The sequence below is a fragment of the Dreissena polymorpha genome, chromosome 10, assembly GCF_020536995.1.
Source record: "Dreissena polymorpha isolate Duluth1 chromosome 10, UMN_Dpol_1.0, whole genome shotgun sequence".
Lineage (NCBI taxonomy): Eukaryota > Metazoa > Mollusca > Bivalvia > Myida > Dreissenidae > Dreissena > Dreissena polymorpha.
Window position 1 is genome coordinate 25,990,185 of NC_068364.1, and position 23,948 is coordinate 26,014,132.

Sequence of the window (23,948 nt, forward strand, 5' to 3'; positions counted from 1 at the left end):
ATTGATATATTGGTCTCCTTGGTTCATGTTACTACTTTTTAGTAAGAAAAAGCAAGTTTCTTTTTCGATTCGTACTGAATGCCAATATTTTGGACAGCGTTGTCATCAATTCGACGTCACTGACGTCACCTTGAAGGCGAAAGTGCACCGGTACCACCGGCCAGGATGACTCTAGAAGACTGGAAAGTTTCATAGAAATGCGCTGTATTTCTTTTTTTATTAAAAAACCGAAACTTACACTGCTGTTAGTTGGTGTGTACATTTCAATAGCTGTTCTATCTCAGAACAATTGGATGCCTACATTACATCCGGCGACCTTCAAAATTGACGCACGATTAAAGATCGTGCGAACCGACAACATGGCGCTGTTCTCGGTGATTATCAGTCATATGTGTACTTGTTCAGCCGCGAAAATGACACTGGGTTATCAGTACAACAGATAACTTAGAAGAAATTGACTACACTTTTTTTAATTCTCAATCGACATTTACAATTATATATTTGATATATGAGTCTCTTTATGTTCCTTATTTAATCTGAACAAGGAACTGGATTATCATTCCTTAAAACTTAGTAGAAAAGTTTTGCGATACGTATTTTAAACGTAATACATTAAGTAAATGCATTTGAGTTATTTTGTTTTAATTTACTCAAGAATTGTATGTATTATTTTTCTTCAAAACTCTTATACCTTATTCTAAAAAGGAATAAGGAACTAGGAAAACGGAACCAACTTATTATCCATTTAAAAACGTGTCACAAGTGATTTTATAATTCATCCATGACCAAGAATTTTACAAAAACAGTGTGGCCATTTGCAGTGCAGTCCCATAAATATTGTGCACAGTATAATAGCTTTAACGCTTGATAAGGGAGTAATATAAACACGGCGTTTGTAAAATAATCTTCAGAGTGGAGAGAATAGTAGATGATGCAGTTTCAGTAATATGATTAAACGCTTTCATTGATACGCATGCTCATCCTATGAAAAACAAACGGAGATATGACGTCGAATAGTGAATCAACTAGGGTAGAAATAGACGGCACACTTGTAGAAAGTGCCGGACAATCTTCAAAATATGCTATTGAATTTATAGATTATGACGATGATTATTATTATGAAAGTGATGATATGTCGTTAACAAATGAAAGTAGCGAAGAAATGGACGACCTGATTTCAAAACAAAATGATACGCGGCGAAATTCAGAAACACGACATACAACGTAAGTATCATTGTAGTATGTATATTTCGGCAATACATTTTATTAATCAAAGTAAAGGTACTTTACTTTTTGACGGTATACACATATAGGTCATGATCAATACACGTTCAAGTGTCTTTGGTATGTCTTTGCCAATCCATTCAGTTTAAACCATTCGCAATATCAAGTAATATACTGATCCTTTAGTAAGTGTTCCCGTATAACGTGAGCACTGATCATTATTATGTCGCCATATTTCGACAAGCATCGGACTGGATTGGTTCAATTCAAAATGCTATCACTATGGCCTGCTATATGTGCTTTAAAGTGTAAACTATTGCCAAACAACATCCTAACATTTAATGTTTTCGAACATCAGTTTATGATTTGCGAAAAATATACACTTAAGGTAATGTCATACATTATAAAAACAGTAAAAGAAAAACCAACACTTTAACAATTATTTTGGCAATTTCGATGACAAAGTCTCAAGTGTCATTTTTTATTTTTAGAATAACAAAAATGAAGTCTTGGTCAGTACGTCGGTTCGTTCGTTTCTCCGTTCTTCTCTGTTCAGGTTAATAAAACAACAATGTGTACACCATGTTTTTATCGGCCTTTTATGTAAGTGCTGGATGATCCGATGATACGGCTTCGATTCCCGAAACCGAAATTATGCCTACTAGGCTTCTCTCCTTTCCTCTGATTCAAGGCAGTTTTCTGTTACTTGCAAATGTTTGGGCACTTTGTACTGATTTAAAATTGTGAACCCAGAAAGCTGTTTGAGTATATTAACCGACCGCCACAATATGTATAACATGATGTTGATTAATATTATTTTGGTCGTTTGAGCACGGCAAATTATTTCCCGTTCTATGTAGATCCGATAGGTCAAGCTGTAAGAGAGCGTTTTCCTCGTGCACAAGTATATCTATTCAGTTTTTCTGCATTGGGATTGATTGACCGATGCACTCGTTCTTCTTTCACTGTTTTGATCTTAACCACGCAGCCTGGCGATGATTATTATTCTAAAAACGATGGACTTGCATTTAATAAGAGAACTGTTAGTTGACGTGTTTGAGCATAATATAGCATCAGCAGAGCCGAGTCGACAGAAGTCAGGAAGAAGGCCCTTCAACAACCGTGACTTGGTTATCATGTGGCGGAAACACTACTTATTGGGAAATGCAAGAGGCGTGTCGCTTGTGGAGAAACCACACACTTCAGGCACAATTGCCTGTGCATCCGGCGGATCCCACAGCGTGAGGTCCCTTCAAACTGTAGACCCAGCTCGCAGAATCCCGTTTCACCAGCCCTAGACTGTAAAGATCAGTATTCAACAATTTAATTAAATATTCGTCGGATATGCCGCACGTAAAAATCTTAAAACGAAATAAAAATATTTTTATGTTTAGCCCGCAGCACCTTTTCATTTAATGATCTAGTTTAATTTAGCCTACGTATTTTACGACAAAGATTCTTATAACAGTTTGCGTTATTAGATTGATTTATTGTAAAAACAATGGCGGCGTTCGTCTGTCTTGTGTCGGCCAAATACACAAATAATATGCTAATTTTAACCCCTGGGCATTGAGTTATTGCATCACAGATGAGTTTAGTAATGTATTTACCTCAGACGCATCTTCATCAGGATGTGAAATGTGACCGGTTTGCGCACGTTTGGAAAAATCTGCAAAAAACATGTTAATATTGATTAATTTAAAATAGCAAACATTAACATGCAACATAGGGTCACCGTTTAAATGGACCAAACATGTCGAGTATAATATAAATTGTACACGCATCCTATCTAAAAGTTCAAACTTTTAAATGCACCAAAACATGAAGTTAACATTAGTGCGAAAGTGAAGACACTTTTTGAAGCTCAACAACTTTACTTAGATTTGATTGACTTTTTTATATTAAAATACGAAACTTTTTCTAACCATTTCTTATTTTTCTTTCATACGGAAGTTATATTTGTTTTTACTTAACACAACTAAAACTGCGCATTCTCATTAAAACAGTGCTATTCGAAAAAACGTTATTCATCGAGTATTGTATAATTTAGAACTAATTCGCATTCGAGATATTTCACATCAGTGTGTTTTTACCCAAAATTACAGCATCTTTCAGGCTGTATCCGAATTGCAAAGAGTAAAAAAGGCAAGCCATGTTTTAAAAAAGTAACATCTTTTTACCAAAACATTTTGCCAAAACTTCACAAAAAAATAGACAACGTTTTAAATAAACTCAATCGGTTTATTGAATTTATGATACAGCAGTCTAATTGCTTAGCACTTAATAATATACATTTTAGAAAACAGCTAAACATGCACTTATAAACTCAAACTCAAACAATGTTAATTAACTAAAAACAGGACACCGGTCCACAAATAGACAGTATACACAAATTATATACAAGCACATATTTGCTTCTATCCTTATTAATTATACTTTTTTTTGTAGATATACATATACATGCAATTTGAAGTTGTTTCACAGGTAAATATACAATAATTACAAAGTTATGAATTGATGTTGTTTAACAGATGGATTACACAACTTGCGCCTTTATGGATAATTTAATCACTGTTTGATCTCATTATTGAATAAAAATCAGATACTGAACATCCACCATGTAAACATTTCAAAAGATATTGGGATTTTTTTTTCCAATTGGATTTTTGACGATTTCTTATGTCCGATATAAGTTTCTTAATGCGAAAATTATAATAACGAGGATAATAATAATAATAAAAATAATAATGATAATAATAATAGTTGTAATAATAATAATAATAAAATTAATAATAATCATAATCATAATAATAATCACAATCATAATAATCATAATCATCATGTACATAATAATGATGACGAGGATGAGAATAATAATAATAATTGAATAATAGTAATTATAATCATCATCGTCGTCGTCGTTGTCACCATCATCTTCATCATCATCCTCATAATCGTCCTCCTCCTCCTCATCATCATCATCACCATCATCATCACCATCATTATCATCATCACCACCACCATCATCATAATCATCATAATAAGAATAATAATCATCATCCTCCTCATCATCATCATAATCATCATCATCATTATTATCATCATCAGCAGCAGCAGCATCAGCTGCATCATTATCAGCATCAGCATCAATATCAGCATACTTTTTATAATGATGATGATCATCATAACAATAATAATGATGATACAATTATTAAAACAAGTACACTCACAGAAGTAATAATTTTGTAATTCCCATTGGGATAATTACACTGAGTTTATTATGATTGTCGTTATTATCGGTAGAATTATAAATAGTAGTAGAAGTAGTAGTAGTAGTGGTAGTAATAGAAGTAGGAGTTGTAGTAGTACTAGTAATATTAGTAGTTGTAGTAGAAGTAGAACTAGTAATATTAGAAGTTGTAGAAGAAGTGGTGGCGGTGGTGTTGGTGGTGATGGTTGTTGTGGTAGTGGTGGTGGTGTAGATGGCGGCGGCGACGACGACGGCGGCGACGGCGGAAGTGGCAGCAGCTGCAGCAGTAGTAATACTAGTAGTAGTAATAGTAGTAGTAGTATTGATAAAAAGGAGGCGGTATCGGCGGCAGCACCAGCGGCAGCACCAGCGGCAGCACTAGCGGCAGCACCAGCGGCAGCAGTGGTAGGAGTGCAGTAGAGGTCTAAGTAGCGGTGTTAGTAGCGGTAGTAGTAACGGTAGGAGTAGCGACAGTAGTACCGGAAATAATAGCGGAAATAGTGGTAGCGAAAGTTGTTGCAGTAGTAGTAGTAAAAGTAGTAGCAGTAGTTGTAGTAGTGGTAGAAATAATGGTAGTAGAAGTAGTAAGGTAGTAGAAGTAGTAGTAGTAGTAGTAGTAGTAGTGAAAGTAGAAGTAGTACCAGAAGTAGTAGTAGTAATAGCAGCAGCAGCATCAGCAGCAACAGTAGCATTAGCAGTAGAAGATGTAGGGGCAGTAGCATCAGAAATAGAAGTAGTAGTAGTTATAGTACTAGAAGTTGTAGTTATAGTAGTAATAGTAGTTGAAGTAGTAGAAGTATGGTAGTAGTAGTAGTAGTAGTAGTAGTAGTAGTAATAATAGTAGTTGTAGTAGTAGTAGTAGTTGTTGTTGTACTAGTAGTAATAGTACTAGTAGTAGAAGTAGTAGTAGTAGAAATAGTAGTACAGCGGCAGCACCAACGGCACCAGCGGCACCAGTGGTAGGAGTGCAGTAGAGGTCGTAGTAGAGGTAGAACTAACGGTAGGGGTAGCGGAAGAAGTAGCGGAAGTAATATCAAGTAGTAGCGGTAGTGGTAGCGATAGTAGTAACAGTAGCGTTTGTTGTAGTTGTAGATGTAGCGGATTCAGTAGAAGTAGAAGCAGTAGAAGTAGTAGTGGTAGTAGATGAAAATAATAATAATAATGATAACAATAATAATACTTATAATAAAACAAATAATAATACTAATATAAATAAAAATAATTATAATTATAATAATATACCAGTAAAAATAAATAAAATAATAAAAAAATAATCATTATTTTTATTGTTATTATTGTTATTATTATTATCATTATTTATTGTTTTCGCATTATGATAAAACTTCCGTGGGAAAAAACCATCCACTTCAAAAAGAAAATCCAACGTTAAACATAAATACGCAAAGAAGACACGTTTTTAAAAGTCCCCAAAATCCCATGGGATTTGTCCCATCTTAAAATTATGGGGAAAAATTCCCTTGGGAAAATTAAAATCCTATGAGAAAGTGCAAAATCCCAAGGGGATACCAACATTTCTTATAACTTTCATTTTAAAATAAAATAATCAATGATTAATATAAAAATACTCATATAGCATGCCTTATATCAAAGAGACTAATCTTCAAGAAAGATGGTACTTGAGTCTACATTTTTTTGTATATATAGCTTCAATTGAGTCAATATACTCGTGCCCCAAAAGTTGTGATTCATAACATACAATTGGTTTGCTCATACTATCAAACGATATTAATAATTTTCGGAAAATGCCCAACGGATTATGTATATGTGTAAATAGAAAAAAATGCGTTTGTGCCTGTGCTTTTCGTGTGTAGCTCTCCAGGAAAATTGTTGCGTAAACAATTATTCCATGTGTTTATAAATAGAGGTAGTATTAACTCGCGTGCAACGGAAACTCCACTGTTCGTAATGTTTTAAATGTTTTATGTTTCTATATACAATTATTTCCATTTTCTTTTTTTTAGATTAATTTCCATTCCAGTTAAGGCACATAATTAGTCAATAACGTTCAATTGCTTTGTAAATAAATTGCTGTTTTGGAACATCTAGCTACAATTTTGCCGCCATGCTTTCCAGAGAAGGCAACTTAACCAAAAGAATATCATGTATAAATCTTCCCAATATCCTGGTTTATCGCACGTTTTCTCCAATCAAATAGGAACAAGCTGAAAATTATAACGTAATGAAAACTAACTGCAAATGCTCTATGTTTAATGTTATATTTATTGTTTCATGTTATTTAACAATCATTGACAAAAATCTGAGCTTCTAATATAAAATTGATAATGACAACTACAGTGTACCATGTAACATTTAAGTAGTCACTACCTGGTGTGAGTAAGCAGAACAGCTTTTGGAGATTTTGAATGTATTGTTTATTTATATTGGATAAGAACTTAAATTCAGTTATTACTGCTAAACAATCTTGTACTGGTATTTTGTAGATATCGTGCATTTATTTGCAAAATATATCAATTTACATAGACAATATAAGTATTTTTTTTTATTTTTCGTTCTTCGTTCGCCTGTGATTTAAAAAAAGATAGAATAACAATTATTTAATTTTTATTGCTCTCGCTCGCTCCATTTTTGGAGGGCTAAAATCAGTAGAACAGATCTTCAATTTGTTGTGGCCTTAATTTTAGATTGAACAAGAGCACCGCATAACGGGTGCAAACGCTCGACTGTGGGAGCAGTTTTTAAAGGCTCTATAAAGATGAAGATACGTAATTATTTACAGATTTTTAAATATTTTTTTTATTATTTTATATATAAAGGTTATCAAAAACAAAATATATATGCTATTGGACATAATAATAAAAAAATGAGCAATACAAATTGTTTTGATCTCAAAATAAAGTGTCCTCCAACAATCAGTTTATTTACATCGCTGTTTACTCGTGAAAGAGAAAGTGAAAGTGACTCAGGTCACCAAAAATATAACGATGACTTTTTACGTTTTTCGATATCACTCACAAAGTAGGTCTCTTCTAAATGGTTAAAACGTTTGAAGTGATCTAATAAATTACTTTCTGCCGGTAAAAAGTTGTAAAAATAGAATTAAAATTGAATTTTCTTTCGGCTATTTTTAGCATATGTCAACGCTCTGAGGCTACACATCACGTTAGTTGCAAAAATGAAAACATTTCTTCCAATTATGAAACGGGTTTATCTTCCATAATTCTTGACAACGTTGTACCTAAGCTGTGTTATTAGCAGTTTTTATGCAAGAGTAACTGAAATCCGGTAAAAATTAGACCAGTTGATACAGTACAGCTCTTAGAAATTATTAATTTTCCGCGGTGTCACCGCGAACGCGTTTTTGGTAGGAATCGCCGCGGACGTCGGAGGTTCACCGGCCCGCGATGATCGTCGTATCAATCCACGGCGGACGTAATTTACTTCGGCAAAAAACACAGCGGGCATTCGACCACCGTGGTCCGCGATGACGATCCGCGGCGTTACACCGTGACCGTAACTATTTAATCTCAAAGTAGATTTTAACAATACAAACATGTATTTATCTTTTGAATATATACATGTAGATACATGTATCATAACGCATGTAATTAATGATGATAATAATAACTATATTATTATTATTATAATTATATGCATGTAACATACATCCAATAGAGCCGGGATAAAATTTTGAAATGACAGCGTCGCTACATTCTGATTCCCGATATATTGGCTTATATTAAATGGATTCAATGATATTCAGTGTTCAGGCTTGTAAAATGAAAACTGTGTTAAAAAATAAAAATTGCTGGTTTGGGTAGATTACCGATTTTATTTTAAGAGTGATCACAGAAAAAAATGTTCACTCGTGTCTTTGCAACTCGTTAAAATACTATTTTATTTATCACCCGTGAAATAAAACCGAAACAAGCAAATAACCTGTATATCCATTTAAAGCGAGTATATACGATCTTGTCAAATATGTATTAATTAATATAAAATGTGTAAAAGATTTATTAAACATATATTTTTTATAAATTAAAATCAAAGTTGAGAATAACATGTGTCGAAAAATGCTAAATAAACCAGATATTTAATTCTGATATCGAAAAAGGCTGTGTAGTCGAATTCGCCTGCATGTAAATCATGCAAGTATGATGTGAACCTAAATTTAGTAAAACGGTCTTTTTAAATTCCTGCATCGATATCTATTCATTCGACACACGAACACTAACTAAAAAGACGAATGCTTCGGTTATTGTAGGAAAATATGTACGAAATATATTCGTCGAAATCGGCTCGGGGCACTAATTTGTCTTTGCAGAATGTTATGAAATTCGTCTTCAATGTATATTTTGACTTGCCTATTTTGTGTTATTGTTCACATTTTATCAATATATTCAAAGACCTATAGATATCTATAGGTCTTTGATATATTACACTTTAACACATATACAAAATCGTATAATCTCGCTTTAAATGTGTTTTTTTATCGTAATACTTTTGTTATAATGAAAAACAGTGCTAGTTTTCTATAACATTACGATTGCAAAATTTACATTTTCTGTTGTCGTGAAATATTTCTATATCAACCTCTTTCTATTTTAAATTTTTGAAATGATACTCAAAATTTTCTGAGAGGTACGTGTGTTCAATGTTTTGGAATTTTAATACTATCGAGATATGTATGATTGCGTAACGTGGAAACACCGAATTACACTTATCACTAATTTACAACCGAATTCCACATTAAAATGATCGTTGGTATTGATTAGATACGGGTTCTTCACATGAAGCCGGGTTATTACCGAATACCGCCTTCACTTATCATTAATCTCTTTCAATTGTTTGTGATTTTTACAGTTTGCACAATTTTCCACCATCTTTATTAATTTCACGCGTCTTTAATCCGCTGTTCACAAATTGTTGACACTAGGTCTGATCGGATAAAATAGATAATTGGCTATAAAAGATTACCCGATTTGTTTCATGATTGTCCTTTTGATTAAATGAAATACAGATGTTTTAAAATTGTTTTACTCATATGCTGATACTCATTACTTAGAAAAAATTGTAATTGTGAGTCTTATTTTAATAAAATATCTAATTGTCTATTAAAGACTTTAGATTTGTTTGATGATTATCCTTCGGATTTCATGAAAGTCGGATTTTTAAATCGCCTTTACCCGTGTGTTGTTCTTTGATTTATCTTGGTGAATGATTTATTTCGCTGTACCCGTGCTGTTTACAATTTGCAACAGACGAGGGAAATTTATTCTCTCATAGCATTTAGCATGATGTATACAAACACAATATAATTTTTCACCTGAATTGAATATTTATTAACAATGCTATTGAGGCTTTATTGGTAATGCTACTGAGAATGAAGATGCAATAAATAGTAAGTTTTCCTTTATTGTAACCAAATTGAAATTTTAACTATTTTGTTATCGTTGCACCATTTAATGAGTCTTTAATAAAACTTTACAGATAGTGTTTAGGGTTAATTTCATTAATTAATTTATTTAAATTTTCGTATGTCATGTTGTTCAGCCTACATATGTGCATTTATTTTATGCTAATCAGGTGTTATATTAGCCCGTGGCAATGTGTGTCGCTAAGATAAGATATTGTCCAGATGGTAACTAACATGATAGTCGTTTCAACAGAGACCACACCACAGGCGGTAAACGATATCAGGATCAATAATATACTGATTTACCCAGTACAAAACTAGTTGACGTGTCCTTTCGCATTAATAGACTTCATAAAAGCTGACATGCGAAGCCAGTTCGATAAAGATTAATAATCTGCAATTTTGTCGTGTGTGTTACTTTCCCCATCGCAATACTGTATTCGAATAGTGAATCTTAAAGGGATCTTTTCACGTTTTGATAAATTGACAAAATTGAAAAAAAACTTGTTTCAGATTCGCAAATTTTTGATTTAGTTGAGATATTTTTTAGGAAACGGTAATACTGAACATTTACCTTGGTTTAATATAGCCAGTATATGCATCTTTTGACGATTTTGAAAACTGAAAATTATAAAGCGTTGCAACGCGAAACGATTGAAAAATTTGTATAGTTCTTTTATTGTCGTTTAATTTTGTGAAACTACGAAGATTGCGTATATAAAGTATAAAATACATCAATCATATATACTTGGCAGTATGGCCGAGCGGTCTTATTCGTTTTAACTCCATGACTCCGGGGGCCACTGCTTCGAGCCCTGCAGAAAGCTACTTTTTTCCTTTTTTTCAATTTTATTCCTGATTTTTTTACAGTGTTTACATTTATCAATATATAGCATTTAATGACAAACTTTAAAACGTCCAACATCTGTGAAAAGGCCCCTTTAACGCGAGTGATATATATATCTTATCTTATATATGTTCGAGGGCGAAGATAGCTGTTTCATAGTTATCTACAGTTTACTAATCCAAGCTTAAATAAGTCGTAGTTTTCTGATCCAAGCCGAGGTAGTTCACAGTTTGCAACTTCGATGATACGCGTGTCACACTAAATGTAATTACAATTAACACAATTGCGGAGAGTACAAACCGATAACGCTCACACAAACTGAAATAGGCGTGAATAATGCTAGTTTTGTACTGGTCATTTATGTGTTTTAAATTGATTGATTGGTGACAGTGATATTATATAATATAAATATATTATATAAATAAGAAATTTCGGCCAATCAGCGCCAGCTTTTAAAAAGTACATCAACCAATAAAAACGCCGCTTTTTAACAGCGTTAGGCCGATCCATTGTAAAGCACTGCGTCTTTTTAACGCTTCTTATAAATGTTAGATATTTTTAAACCAATAGATTTTTATTAAGGCACCGCACCAACACTGCAAAGTTTTATATTTATACCAATGGTACAGCCCAGTAAAATCGGGCTGTCCATTTTATGGCCGTTTTCGGCTTTTTTACGCAGAGTTCTATGTTAAGCAGTGGGCTCGGGCAATGGTTTTTAACCGAAGTCCCGAGGGTAAATAACCCCATTAGTCAGTGATATTATGGGCATCCAACAGTTTATAGGTGTCTAGCGCAACTGTTTTTTTGTTGGTGTTTTCACTTCAGATAGACTTATATTTGTTAATAAAGCATCAATATACTAAAACAATATCCAGGAAAGAGAACAATAATGCGTTTGAATATCAACCGTACTTTCGTTTTGACAACTGACGAAATAAATGATTCGATTTACGATGTGAATCTAAATTAAGTTTTAATGCAGATTCATTCATACGACACAAATCATACGACACAAAGACACTTTTTTGTTTAACGGATAATTTCGGCTTAGAGGACTGGATGAGTCATGTAAAATATTTAATTATATATATATTTTTATAAACAACTGGTAGCAAGATGATTTGCAGATAATTGGCCAGTAACCACATTTTAACTAATCTTTTGACATGTAAATTCTTTTCAGCTCAATTCAACAGTGAAAAATGCCCATAATATCACTTTAAAATTGCACAGATATAGGAACATTTAATTAAGATTATCTTCGGGAATCTACGTAACCATGCTATAAATACTTTAAGTTTTACTTCATCATTATAGGGAAACAGAAGTAAACAATTTTATATCATATAGAGAATAATATATTTAATGGAATTTTATAACTCACCACAAACAAAACAAAGGTACAATGTTAACATGCATGTTATGTCTTTTAATAATAAAGCTTTTCTCGAATGAAATTTTCTTATAACAAACCTCCACCGTGATCCGCCGTGCGTCCACCGCGGTCCGCGAAAAGTCCACGACGATCCGCGTTGACTTCTAACTGTGATAGTGTCCGCGGCGTTTTTGTGAGGACCGCCGAAAAAAAACCGCGAACAAGAAACAATATCGCCGTGATTTTCCGCCCAGGAGCGCGTTTGTCCGCGGTGGCAGCGCGGATTTTGACAAATCCGCGCGAGCTGTACTGTATGCATAATAATTGGATTTGTGACCTTTATAGAGCCTTTAATAAATGAAAGTTTGTCAGATTTTTTTAGAGGTCACAGTGACTTTACACCTTTGACCTACTGACCCAAAAATGGGTGTGACGTGTACAATTCATTAAGGTGCATCTACATATGAAGTTTCAAAGTTGAAGGTGGAAGCACTTTGATTTGAGAGCCTATGAAAATGTTTAGCATGACGCGGACGACGGACGGCGGACGACACGACAAGCTGGCTATGACAATACCTCGGGTTTTCTCCGAAATCAGCCAAGCTAAAATTCATGTTCATCTTAGGAAAACATTGTTTTCCGCTGACAGTTTCTATTTATGATAATGATACTTCAGAAATATTGTTGGACAATAAATAGAGAATTATAGCTTGGAGACGTGGATGTAGAATGGCAAGTCGGAGGAATTTATCGGGTGAGCCGATAAGATCCTCCGACGAGCCAGATGACCATTCTCCATCCACGTCACAAACCTATTATTCTATTTATCATGTATGCCACACTTACAACATTCGTTGAAGAGTGTCAAAAATATATAGTTTTCGAGTATTTTGTGTTTAAATATATAATATGGGAAATACCACGCACGAACAAAAACATTGTGACGTCAAGTCGTGCAAAGCGCTTAGGCTAGCTTCCATTTTCTTGAACAACAAAACAATCGAGTTACTCGTTATTAATTCAATAAACAAACAGTACCTTACATATATTTGGTATTTTTTTAAAAGAAAAAAGTATATTTTATTAATAGAACATAGTAAAGGCATGCGCATGCGCGGACAGCGATTGACTGATATTCGAGGTCACGTGATAAAAAAACCTAATATATATTGGGTTATTAGGTTACCTGGTTATCAGACTGATTTAAAGACATGTGACAGGATAAAGCTTGTTATTACACCGGCATATCATTTTGTTGATATTTTTCAGCAACGCACATACTATTTAGATTTTGCCTTGAAAGTTTGGTTTGATGATGACATTGGCATCGCAAAGACATACAATTAAACAGTTTATATTTCACGGGAAAGATTTGTTGTTATCTGGCTTGGTGTCCAAAGTCGACAAAAAATATGGGAGAGTTACACGAAAGAATTACAAGGGCTAGGATCTCAGTTAAATACAGCTAATGTTAATATGCTTATATCGGGGTGCATAATCGATACATTATTTTCCGATGCTAGGATTTGTGCAAACTTTGAACTATGTATGTGTGATAAAAATTCTTGTTTTTTTGTGGGAAACATGAGATATTTGGGTATAGATCTCGATAATGTATCTCAAATTATGACTATGTGTTTAAACATAGAAGAACTTGAAGCCAAAATGTGGAATTCTTACATTAAGTTTTCTGAAGAAGAAGTGTTTCAACTTTCGCTTTGGAAAGAAAAAAATCAAAGTTGAAATGCTAGATAATTGGATGTCAGTCATGACTGTACTTGACGTGTTTATAGTGACACTTGCGTCACTGATTAGAGGGCTATAGGGGTTTAAATGCCCAGTGATGTAGTGCATGCCACGTGGTCACCGTCATAAGCGGCAAAAGCCTCAAAATGGACACAATTGTGTGCTGTTTTCATAGATTTATTATCCCTTGAGCATCTCTTAGGTTTCTAAATGTGCGTTCTTAAGTTAATAGTTGTATTTACATAATTGTTTGTTAAAATCTGTTCTTCTAGATGTATGAAAATGATATGAACGCGCTTCCTGACGTCTTGGTGGAAGGGGTTTTCTTGCTGCCAGAGTTACTCAAAGAATCAAGAGCTATTTAATCGTCAAGTGCTATTTACCGAGGGAGGTTATTTCGGTAATCATAATTACCAGATTATGATTAAGGCGCTTGCCTCAATTTATCAAGCTGTTTTCAAACTCTCGATTCAAAGAAGGGAGATCACTCGTGAACTAGTATGCACTGAGTCGTACAGTGGTTATGGCGCTTGCCTTAATAAAAAACACACAATGATTTGTTACACAACAGGTGCGGTACGACGTGCCGGTTTAGGCTGTCGTGCAAGTAATATATATATATATATATATATATATATATAATTATCATGTTCGTAAATACATGGTCATGTATATGTCCCTTCTGTGTATGTAAGTTGTTCCAACGTTGGAGATGTGTTGCGGTGTTACTTAGGGTGGGTTATATAACTGTGAATGAACCATCTTTTTATTTGGGGGGATTTCATAGTTTTTCTGCTATGATCTATGATCATGTGTTAACGATTATTTTGTTTACTCTCTTGAGGCTGCACTTTTGGCCCAAAATTATCGATTAAATCTGGTGTTTTAAAAAAAATATGTTGTCAATAAATCTTGTGAGACTTTGTGGGTTTTAGTTAAAAACTAGTTCACTAGGTTAATACATCAGAAAATATCACCGAGCTCACAATTATCAATATGAACCTGATCGTGATCAAAATAGTGTTTTTATGGTTGGGAGCTTCTTCATGATTGTGTGGGTGAAACGATGTAACAAGGTCAAAACATAGAAAAACTTGAGCAACGTGCTGAGGTCACAGTTTCAAGTGAACAGTAGTGATCTTTATATAACTTAATCAGAATTATTTGCATAATTATTATGTCAAGTGTTGCCATTAAAAAACAGTCACAGTGATTCAACACATCATAGGCAGTTGAAACACTTGGTAAACAAATGTTCATGTCATATCTTTAATTAACCCTTTACTGCATGTTCAACTTTATTATATAGGCAAAAATTGAAAGTGAGTCATGAATGCAAAGTCAAATCTTGGTCACTAGGTCAAATCCTTGAAAAATACTGATGTCTATCATTCTAGAGGTATCATTTTTTCATTTGAACTTCTTAAATGTTGGTTAGACAGTTCTTAATCTTTACAATATCATTGTTATAGATCTCGGTCGAATGCTAGGTATCAATGCTAATATTAAAGAAAAGAAACATTGTAAACATTATTTTTAAGTGATTGTTATGAAACGTTGTCAGAATGTTTTTTTCTATTTATCTAGGTCTAAAATTAGACAACTTAACATTTAAATGCTAGATTATTCTGATATTTATGTGTAATATCACATACATTTTAAAATTGTAAATGCAACATTAAAGCTTGAAAATCTAACTAAATGTATTCGCTCTTCCTGCTGCGAGAGGATTGAATACATACACTATCATCATATTGTACATTTACAAATATGTATCGTTTTCAGATTTGTTATTTAGGGGCCTGTGAAATCTTGTTTTATTTACTAATATGACTGATATTGACACCATCACTCTTATACATTGATTTGCATGGTTTGCAAGACAAAATGGGGGCATTAAACAGTCTACAAGTGCCTTTAATAAGTGCCTTGGAAACTTGAGTCACTCTGTTGTTATGTATTCTGGTAAGTGGAACTCAAAGAAAGGTAATTATATGACTTTATTTCACCATTTTCATTGCAAAAAACCTCGCAAAATTACTGAGTGTCGGACTTTTTTACCTAAGTAAAAATAAATGTTATTGTTCTCAGAAGTCCTGTGGATTCAATTGTTTAGGATTTTACTTTTTAAGTGAATTTACTGAGAAATTAAGATCATAATGTGAGCAAGTAAATCAACTTACAGACATAGCCAACATATTGTCCGAAATTCCAACTTGAACAAAATCTTAAACTCTTGACATTTAAACTAAAAACGTGAAACCTGCTAATTTGATGAAACGCCTATTTATATAATTATATATTTAATGGCGTTGTACAAAAAATATATATGTACATAAAATTGATAAAAAACAAGCAAATTCGTTGAATTGATATCCCCCGCAAATATGCTTCTGGAGACAAAAGTATTATATTTGACACTCAAAAAAGCATTTTTTTTTTCAAGATACAAATGGCCATAACTCCGTTATTAACAGATGATGTACAATGCCATTTGGCATGCATCACCCTCTTATCCATATATATACTCATACCAAGTTTTAATGAAATCCGCCAAAGCACTTCCAAGATTCGGCTCCGGACACACAAAAAAACATTTTTTTAAGATACAAAGGACCACAACTCTGCTATTAACTGATGGTGTACAATGCAATTGGGCGTGCATCATCCTCTTATCCCTATACATACTCGTACCAAGTTAATGAAATCCGCCAAAGCACTTCCAAGATATGGCTCCGGACGGACGGACGGACGGACGGAAGGACGGACAACGCCAAAACAATATCCCTCCGCCTATGGCGGGGAATAATAAGAGTAATTGGTACTATTATGCAGCATTAATTAAAGGATTAATAATCTAAAATTGTGTGATATAAATAAAAATGCTGAAAGAAACTTAAGCAAAAGAATAATACCGGCTACAATATTAAAACACAGTAAACGTAAACTATTATGAAAAACATTGATATAACTACGGTTAAGACATAATATTATGTAAGAAATTGATATAACTAGGGTTAAGAAAATAATTATAATTATAGTATGAGCAAATTCTTTGCACCATAAAGACACTGGTTTTTCATTAACTGTAAGGATACGTGAAAGTTTATTTCTGCACTCTGGTGGACGGATCCCACAGCTACCGGTCAACTCACACCCTTACGGACACTTCTTTTGGGTTTTAGCCGTATTTGAACTATTGCGACTACAAGTCACAAATAGACTGACCAAGTGTGACTACAGGACACATCTTCAAGGTTAAAATAACAGTGTGACTAAAATACACAAATATAGGGGCTAAGCGTGACTTAAAGACAGGTATATGATGTCATTCAATCATTGAGCAAAGAATCCCTTATGATGTTTGGTTACCGGTCACTTGCACAATAAATATCATTTTTGAGCAAAGGAGCCCGCACAATTCTTTGATTGCTTGGTCCTCCTAGTCCTGGTTGTTGGAGAAATAAGCCCGTCCAACTAAGTCTCGATTATTTTAAAAATCCCATGTATTCAATTTAAATAGGTTGTAACAGTATCGGAAGAGAAATGTTTTCAAGTTCCTTTTTCTATCTCTATTGAGATAGAAGTCCGGATGCTTGATGGTAGGTCATTCCACAGTTTCGGACCAACAACTCCGAAACTCCTGTCCATGAAAGATTTTCTTTCTGTGCGTTTCACATCATAACATCCGTCATACGAGACTGCATATCGTAGGTTACGTGCTGGTACTTTTTTCTGTTAAATGTTCAATAAGTATTTTTGCGCGTGAACAACAGACCAATAATACATGATCAGTAATTTGAATGTTATCCTGGCCTTTACTGGTAGCCAGTGTAGTTCATACAGAACATCTTTTGAACTGTCATATTTATGTTGGCCGAGTACCAATTTGGCACACATGTTTTGGATACGTTGCATTTTGTTTATTTCGCATTTAGCTATTCCATACACGATGAGATTACATTAATCCAGATAAGATATTACCAAAGCAAAAACGAGAATTGATGTTGCTTTTTTTAAGGTAGTTGTATATGGCTGTACGGCACTTAATTATGATGTGTTCTTTAAAAATTAGTGTTTCGTCTAAATATGCACCCAAATACGGTATGCAGTTTTCTGCTTTCACAGTGTCACCACCAATATATATTTCTTTAGATTGACATTTATTTAATTGGAGTCTATTACCGGAAATGATGAATTCCGTTTTTGAAGCGCTCATGTTTAGTTTATTCTTGTTCATCCAGTTGCTAATAACGAGTGCGCAACGTTCAAGTTATTGAATGGCAGATCTTTCAACAGTAAAAGATGTAGGTTTGAATCGCTTAATGGCGGTGTGGTCGTCAGGAAAGCAGTAGACCGTGATGAATGGAGGAGCGACATCAAACAGTGTTCCAGCGTACGTCAGGTAGAGCCATGGACGAAGGAACACTACACTCCAAAGAAAGTGCCGACGATAAAGCTGAATTAACGCTCATGCGACAGCTTCTTGGACAACGATAAGAGTCTATCCAGTTTAGTGCCGTACCACATGCGCCGTATTGGTTTTGCAACACGTCTTGAAGAATGGCATGATTGACTTATCGAAGGCAGCACTCAGATCGATGACAATAAGTGTTGTAACCTCTTGTGCCCCCATACCTTCGAGTATATCATTGACTAGTCTAAGTTAAGCAAATTCACAAGAATGGAATTGTCTGTAGGCTGAGTAATTTTTCGGAAGGATATTTTTTTATTTACATGTATGTTGAGTCTAAACAGAGCAGCCTTTTCAAATCACTTTGATAGAAATGATAAGTTGCTCACTGGTCTATAGTTGGCATAACTCAGGTCTAGTCCAATGTTCTTAAGAAGTGGTCTAACTATTGCTTATTTAAATTTTGAAAGAAAAACTCCAGAGAGACCAATTTTGTCAGGGACGGTAGTAACTCGTTTAAAAATGATTTATTTTAGTACTCATGTTTGCAATGCATCTAGTTCGCATGATTTTGTTTGAAGATGATTGATAATATTTTCAATTCATCTTGGGTGAGCTCCTCAAACATACCAAAACACGGTACTTCCTTGTGATCGGGTGTGATTTATTCAAAACTTGCAAGAGCATCTCGAATATTGTTAATTTTATCTAGGAAGTGATCGGCAAAATGTCCAGCTTTCACGGTGTCGCTCTCACCTTCGGATATAGGGTTATCAGTATTCTTTCCTGTTACTTTTGAGACAAACTTGAAGCTTTTTACAATCTCATGGAAAATTAATTACCTTTTCACTCAGTTATCATTGCTTCTCTTTCTCTGAATTCAACTCAGTTCTGGCATTTTTGAAAAGTTCATATTTGTCTGGCTATTTGTATTTTCTCTACATGCGTTAAAGTGTTCGTGTTTGTGTTTTAGTTCAAAGATGTTTTCATTAATATAAAGAAGTGAAACTCCAGCTGCTGGAGCAGTATTGAATTATTATCATAAACAATCAGTTTGTCCTTTAAGGCAAGTGACCAATTGCCCAAACAGTACACAACAGCACAATATAAAACAACATAATTAAACCATGTTTTTTGTGCACAACCAATTTAGTTTTTCTCAATGTATGCAGCATGTTCATCAAGAATTCTACAGATTTTAACTTCTAATTGCTCTACAAAAATATCTACTTTGTCTGCTGTAATTGACATTTCATTGAGGTAATTGAGTAAATGCTGAGTGGTCAATGTTTCTAAAATTTCGAAATGTTATTGTTTTAATCTTGATATTTTCTGTGTGTACTTTGGTAACGACTTAAACTACACAATGGTCCGAAAAGAAAGGGCCTGGTTCACACGAATTGATTTCAATACCATTTGTAGCCTCAGACATTACAAGGTCGGGTGTATTTCCCACTGTGTGTGTGCTGAAATGTACATGTTGTTCTAAACCCATTGCTTCAAGTGAATTCTTAAATTCAGTCACAGCACTGTTAGTTTTGTTGACGTGCAAGTTGAAAACTCATAGAATCATTAGATTTGAATAGTTGGGAACAATTTCCTTCATGAATTCAAAAAAATCTGTCAAAATTGATGTTATGTCCCTAATGATTGTGGTCTGTAAACGCCAATTACATTTATTGTCTTATTTTTGAAAATCAATTGCCATATACCATGTTGAAATGTCCGGGTATTACTACTTGACACTTTTTGTACAGTAACCCCTGTCCGACAAGTAAAAGCCACTCCGCCGCCTATTCTATTTGAACGATGTTCAGCACTTATTGTGTAACCATTTTGATTTAAGTCTGAGCTATCTATTTGGTGTTGCTTTTCATCTGAGAACCAGGTTTCTGTGAATACGGAAAAATTATTTTTTTCTTCTCTCAGATAATGTTCAATCAAAACATCTTCGTTTTTGACGACATAATGACAGTTCAATTCAAGGCAAGATATTTTTTTATTTAGACCATTTAGTGTAATGCATTTCTTGGGGTATGAGAGGTTGCTTACCTTTGCATCTGAAATGTTGTGTGTGCTGTGTCTTTTCAAAGATGTCACAGTTGGAACTTGTGATGGTAAACTTTGTAAATTATTTAAATTTGCTCCACTATTAGTGTCCCATACACGTAACTCTTGATCCCTACCACCTCGGACATCTCTACATTTCAAAAGATTGTATTTCTTTAGAATGGCAAACGTTTCTTTGTGTGGTATTGTATGATTTCTCGATACTGCAGATTAATCCAGTTGGTTTCTATTATATCTTATCACATATGTGATTGCAAGTATATTAATCCGTTGAGAAAGTGTAAAATATTACTCCATTTAAAATATATTCAAACCAATATGTACACAGGTTAATTCTGTTTTGACTAGTAGTTTAATTTTAACATATATTTTTCTAAAGATACATAAAGTTTTGCATCCGTAAAACATGAATGAATATCACTGACACAAATTCACATTTTTCCTGTGACTGGTTTTCTCAAAATAATCCAAAATATGAGGACACACATTTTGTGCAGCCTACACTTTGGCGCACTATTATTTATTAAAACATAGGATATATCTCAATGATAAGGGTATTTTGTGAGCTTAAATAACATGTTATGGTCAACATTTTGTTGGTTAAATAAAAAAATGTGCAAAAAGGTTAACTTTTATTCTGTATTTGAAATTTATTATTGTTTGATTCCAAATCTTACACTCCTGGCATTTTGAGGGTTTACTAGTAAATGTGGTCATCCTTCTAATAAAAAAGTGTTTATGGTTAAGCTTGCACTGGTTTAATATAATACACTTGCTACTTCATAACTCTCACATGAAAATAATGACACATGCAGTATATAAAATGCTACATCAATGTAAAGTTGCGTTTCAGTGAATTTTGTAACTTTTTTCAGTGATGTGTGTCATCAAGTGACCACAAGATATGTAAAAGTCATAAAAGAATGTAAAAGAAGACAATTAAATATATGTCAATAACATAATTTTAATATGCAGGACATTTTTATATGGTATGTTTTTAAATATGTTTGTACTTCTGCTGTGAAATTCAATTAAATTTTAAAACGTCACACCATTGCCTTACACTCCTGACATTTTTAGCCACATTTATCGCAATAACTTTCTAATTCTTGCATATTTTTAGATTTTTTTTTAAACACAATCGAGAGACATTAACTGAAATAAAACTATTCCAGATTAAAGACAGAATAAATGATTCTAAGCAGTTCTAAAAAAATAGCATTTTTTCTTAACGTGCCAATTGTTAATAATTGTTAAAGGCTGCTAAGGGAAACTGCGAAAATTAGAAAGATAGGAACCAATATCTGTATCTTATTTGAAAAAGAATTTCATTGTTTGTGTAAAGAAAATGTGTATAATCAAAAGCAAAATAGTGCGATGTTGCTTACATATGCTTCATTTTGGAGAACAAATGAGCTGTTTAATTTGGAGAGATGAAATACAATTATTAACCCAATGTATATGAGAATTTTTGTCAGTCATCCAAGACCGAATAAAGATCGGGATGAAGCATGGGAGCCTGTTGCTAGAACAGGAACTGTTTTATTCCAAGTAGTTTATCGTGTTGTTAAATCGCTATCTGTCTCCATCCAAAGAAATTGTAAAAAGCCTCTCATTATTTTTCGAAGATGGGTTAAAAACACGTATGGAAGTAATCTGTTAAATACGAGAGTTTGGCATTAGTTTTGATTTGTTTCTAAAGATTATGCATCAACTTTTGATTCAAGGCTTTTAGCCTTTAAGCCGTGAGCCAATAACACTTTTGCTCCCCCCACTGGGGGGAAATTTGTGGAACCTATTTTTTGAATGCCATATATCCCCTGATTCTCATGACACATTGTTTGCAAATGGCTAGAGGGGCATTACGGAGAAATTTAACTTTATAATATATCAGTGTAAAACGTGTTTTAATAATTTTTTAGATCATCTTTCATACAAAATGCAAACTTTTAAAGAAAACAACTTATCTTAACATTCCGTAATTAAAAAAAAGATTCATAGCCTACCTGTTATGTTTATATGATTATGTATTTTTGAAATGATAAAATATATGTGACATATACATAGTATAAACATACTTGTTTATGATTCACATACATATTCCTTTAACATACTTATTGTGTGTCTAACATAACATTTCAGATCATAATGACAATATTTTATCAAACTATATTCCAACAAGCTTGGTTTAATAATGACAATAATCCATGTAACTATTGTTAATCATGATGATAATAATAACACTTATAGTGATAATAATAATGATGAAAAAAGAGATAGCATACGTAGGAATTCATCTCTCAGGCAAATAATAGACCGATTACTACTACTACTACTACTATTTCTACTACTACTACCACTACTACTGCTACAACTACTTCTACTACTACTACTACTACCACTACTTCTACTACTACTACTACTTCTTCTTATACTACTTCACCTATTACTCTTAGTATTACAACTAATTCTACTGCTATTACTACTATGAGTTCGACTACGACTATGACTTCGGCTACCGCTACCACTAGCACTACCACTATTCATTAAACTACTACTACTAATTAAATTACTAGATCTACTAATACATCTACTTCTACTACTACTAATACATCTACTTCTACTACTATTCCTACTACCACTACTAATCCTCCTCCTCCTCCTCCTCCTCCTACTACTACTACTACTACTACTACTACTACTACTACTACTACTACTACTACTACTACTACTGCTACTACTACTACTACTACTACTACTACTACTACTACTACTACAACTACTACTACTACTACTACTACTACTACTACTACTACTACTACTACTACTACTACTACTACTACTACTACTACTACTACTAGTACTACTACTACTACTACTGCTACTACTACTAATTCTACTACTACTTCTACTACTACTACTACTACTACTACTACTACTACTACTACTACTACTACTACTACTACTACTACTACTACTACTACTACTACTACTACTACTACTATTACTACTATAACTACTATTACAACTTCTTCTACTACTACTACTACTACTACTACTACTACTACTATTACTACTACTACTACTACTACTACTACTACTTCTACTACTACTACTACTACTACTACTACTACTACTACTACTACCACTACTACTACTACTACTACTACTACTACTACTACTACTACTACTACTACTACTGCTACTACTACTACTACTACTACTACTACTACTGCTACTAATACTACTACTACTACTTCTACTACTTCTACTACTACTACTACTACTACTTCTACTACTTCTTTTACTACTACTACTACGACTACTACTACTTCTACTATAACTTCTGCTACTACTTCTGTCGTTAGTTCTACTGCTGCTACTACTACTTACTACTACTAGTTCTACTACTACTACTACTACTACTACTACTACTACTACTACTACTACTACTACTACTACTACTACGACTACTACTACTAATACTACTACTACTACTACTACTTCTACTACTACTACTACAACTACTACTACTACTACTACAACTACTACTACTACTACTACTACTACTTCTACTACTACTACTACTACTACTACTACTACTACTACTACTACTACTACTAC

General features: G+C 33.6%; 1 protein-coding gene across 2 annotated transcripts in view; it reads left to right on the top strand.

Moving 5' to 3' along the window:
• Window positions 1-537: 537 nt before the first annotated feature.
• The window catches only part of LOC127847373 (transient receptor potential cation channel subfamily M member 7-like), a 156,678-nt gene continuing 133,267 nt past the window's right edge, over window positions 538-23,948 (top strand). Inside the window, exon 1 of one of the 2 annotated variants that reach the window (XM_052379240.1) lies at window positions 538-1,224. In XM_052379240.1, coding sequence (XP_052235200.1) covers window positions 1,004-1,224 — 221 coding nt within the window. In that variant the 5' untranslated portion in view covers window positions 538-1,003. The remainder of the gene's footprint in view (window positions 1,225-23,948) is intronic. The other variant, XM_052379239.1, reaches the window with a different exon arrangement.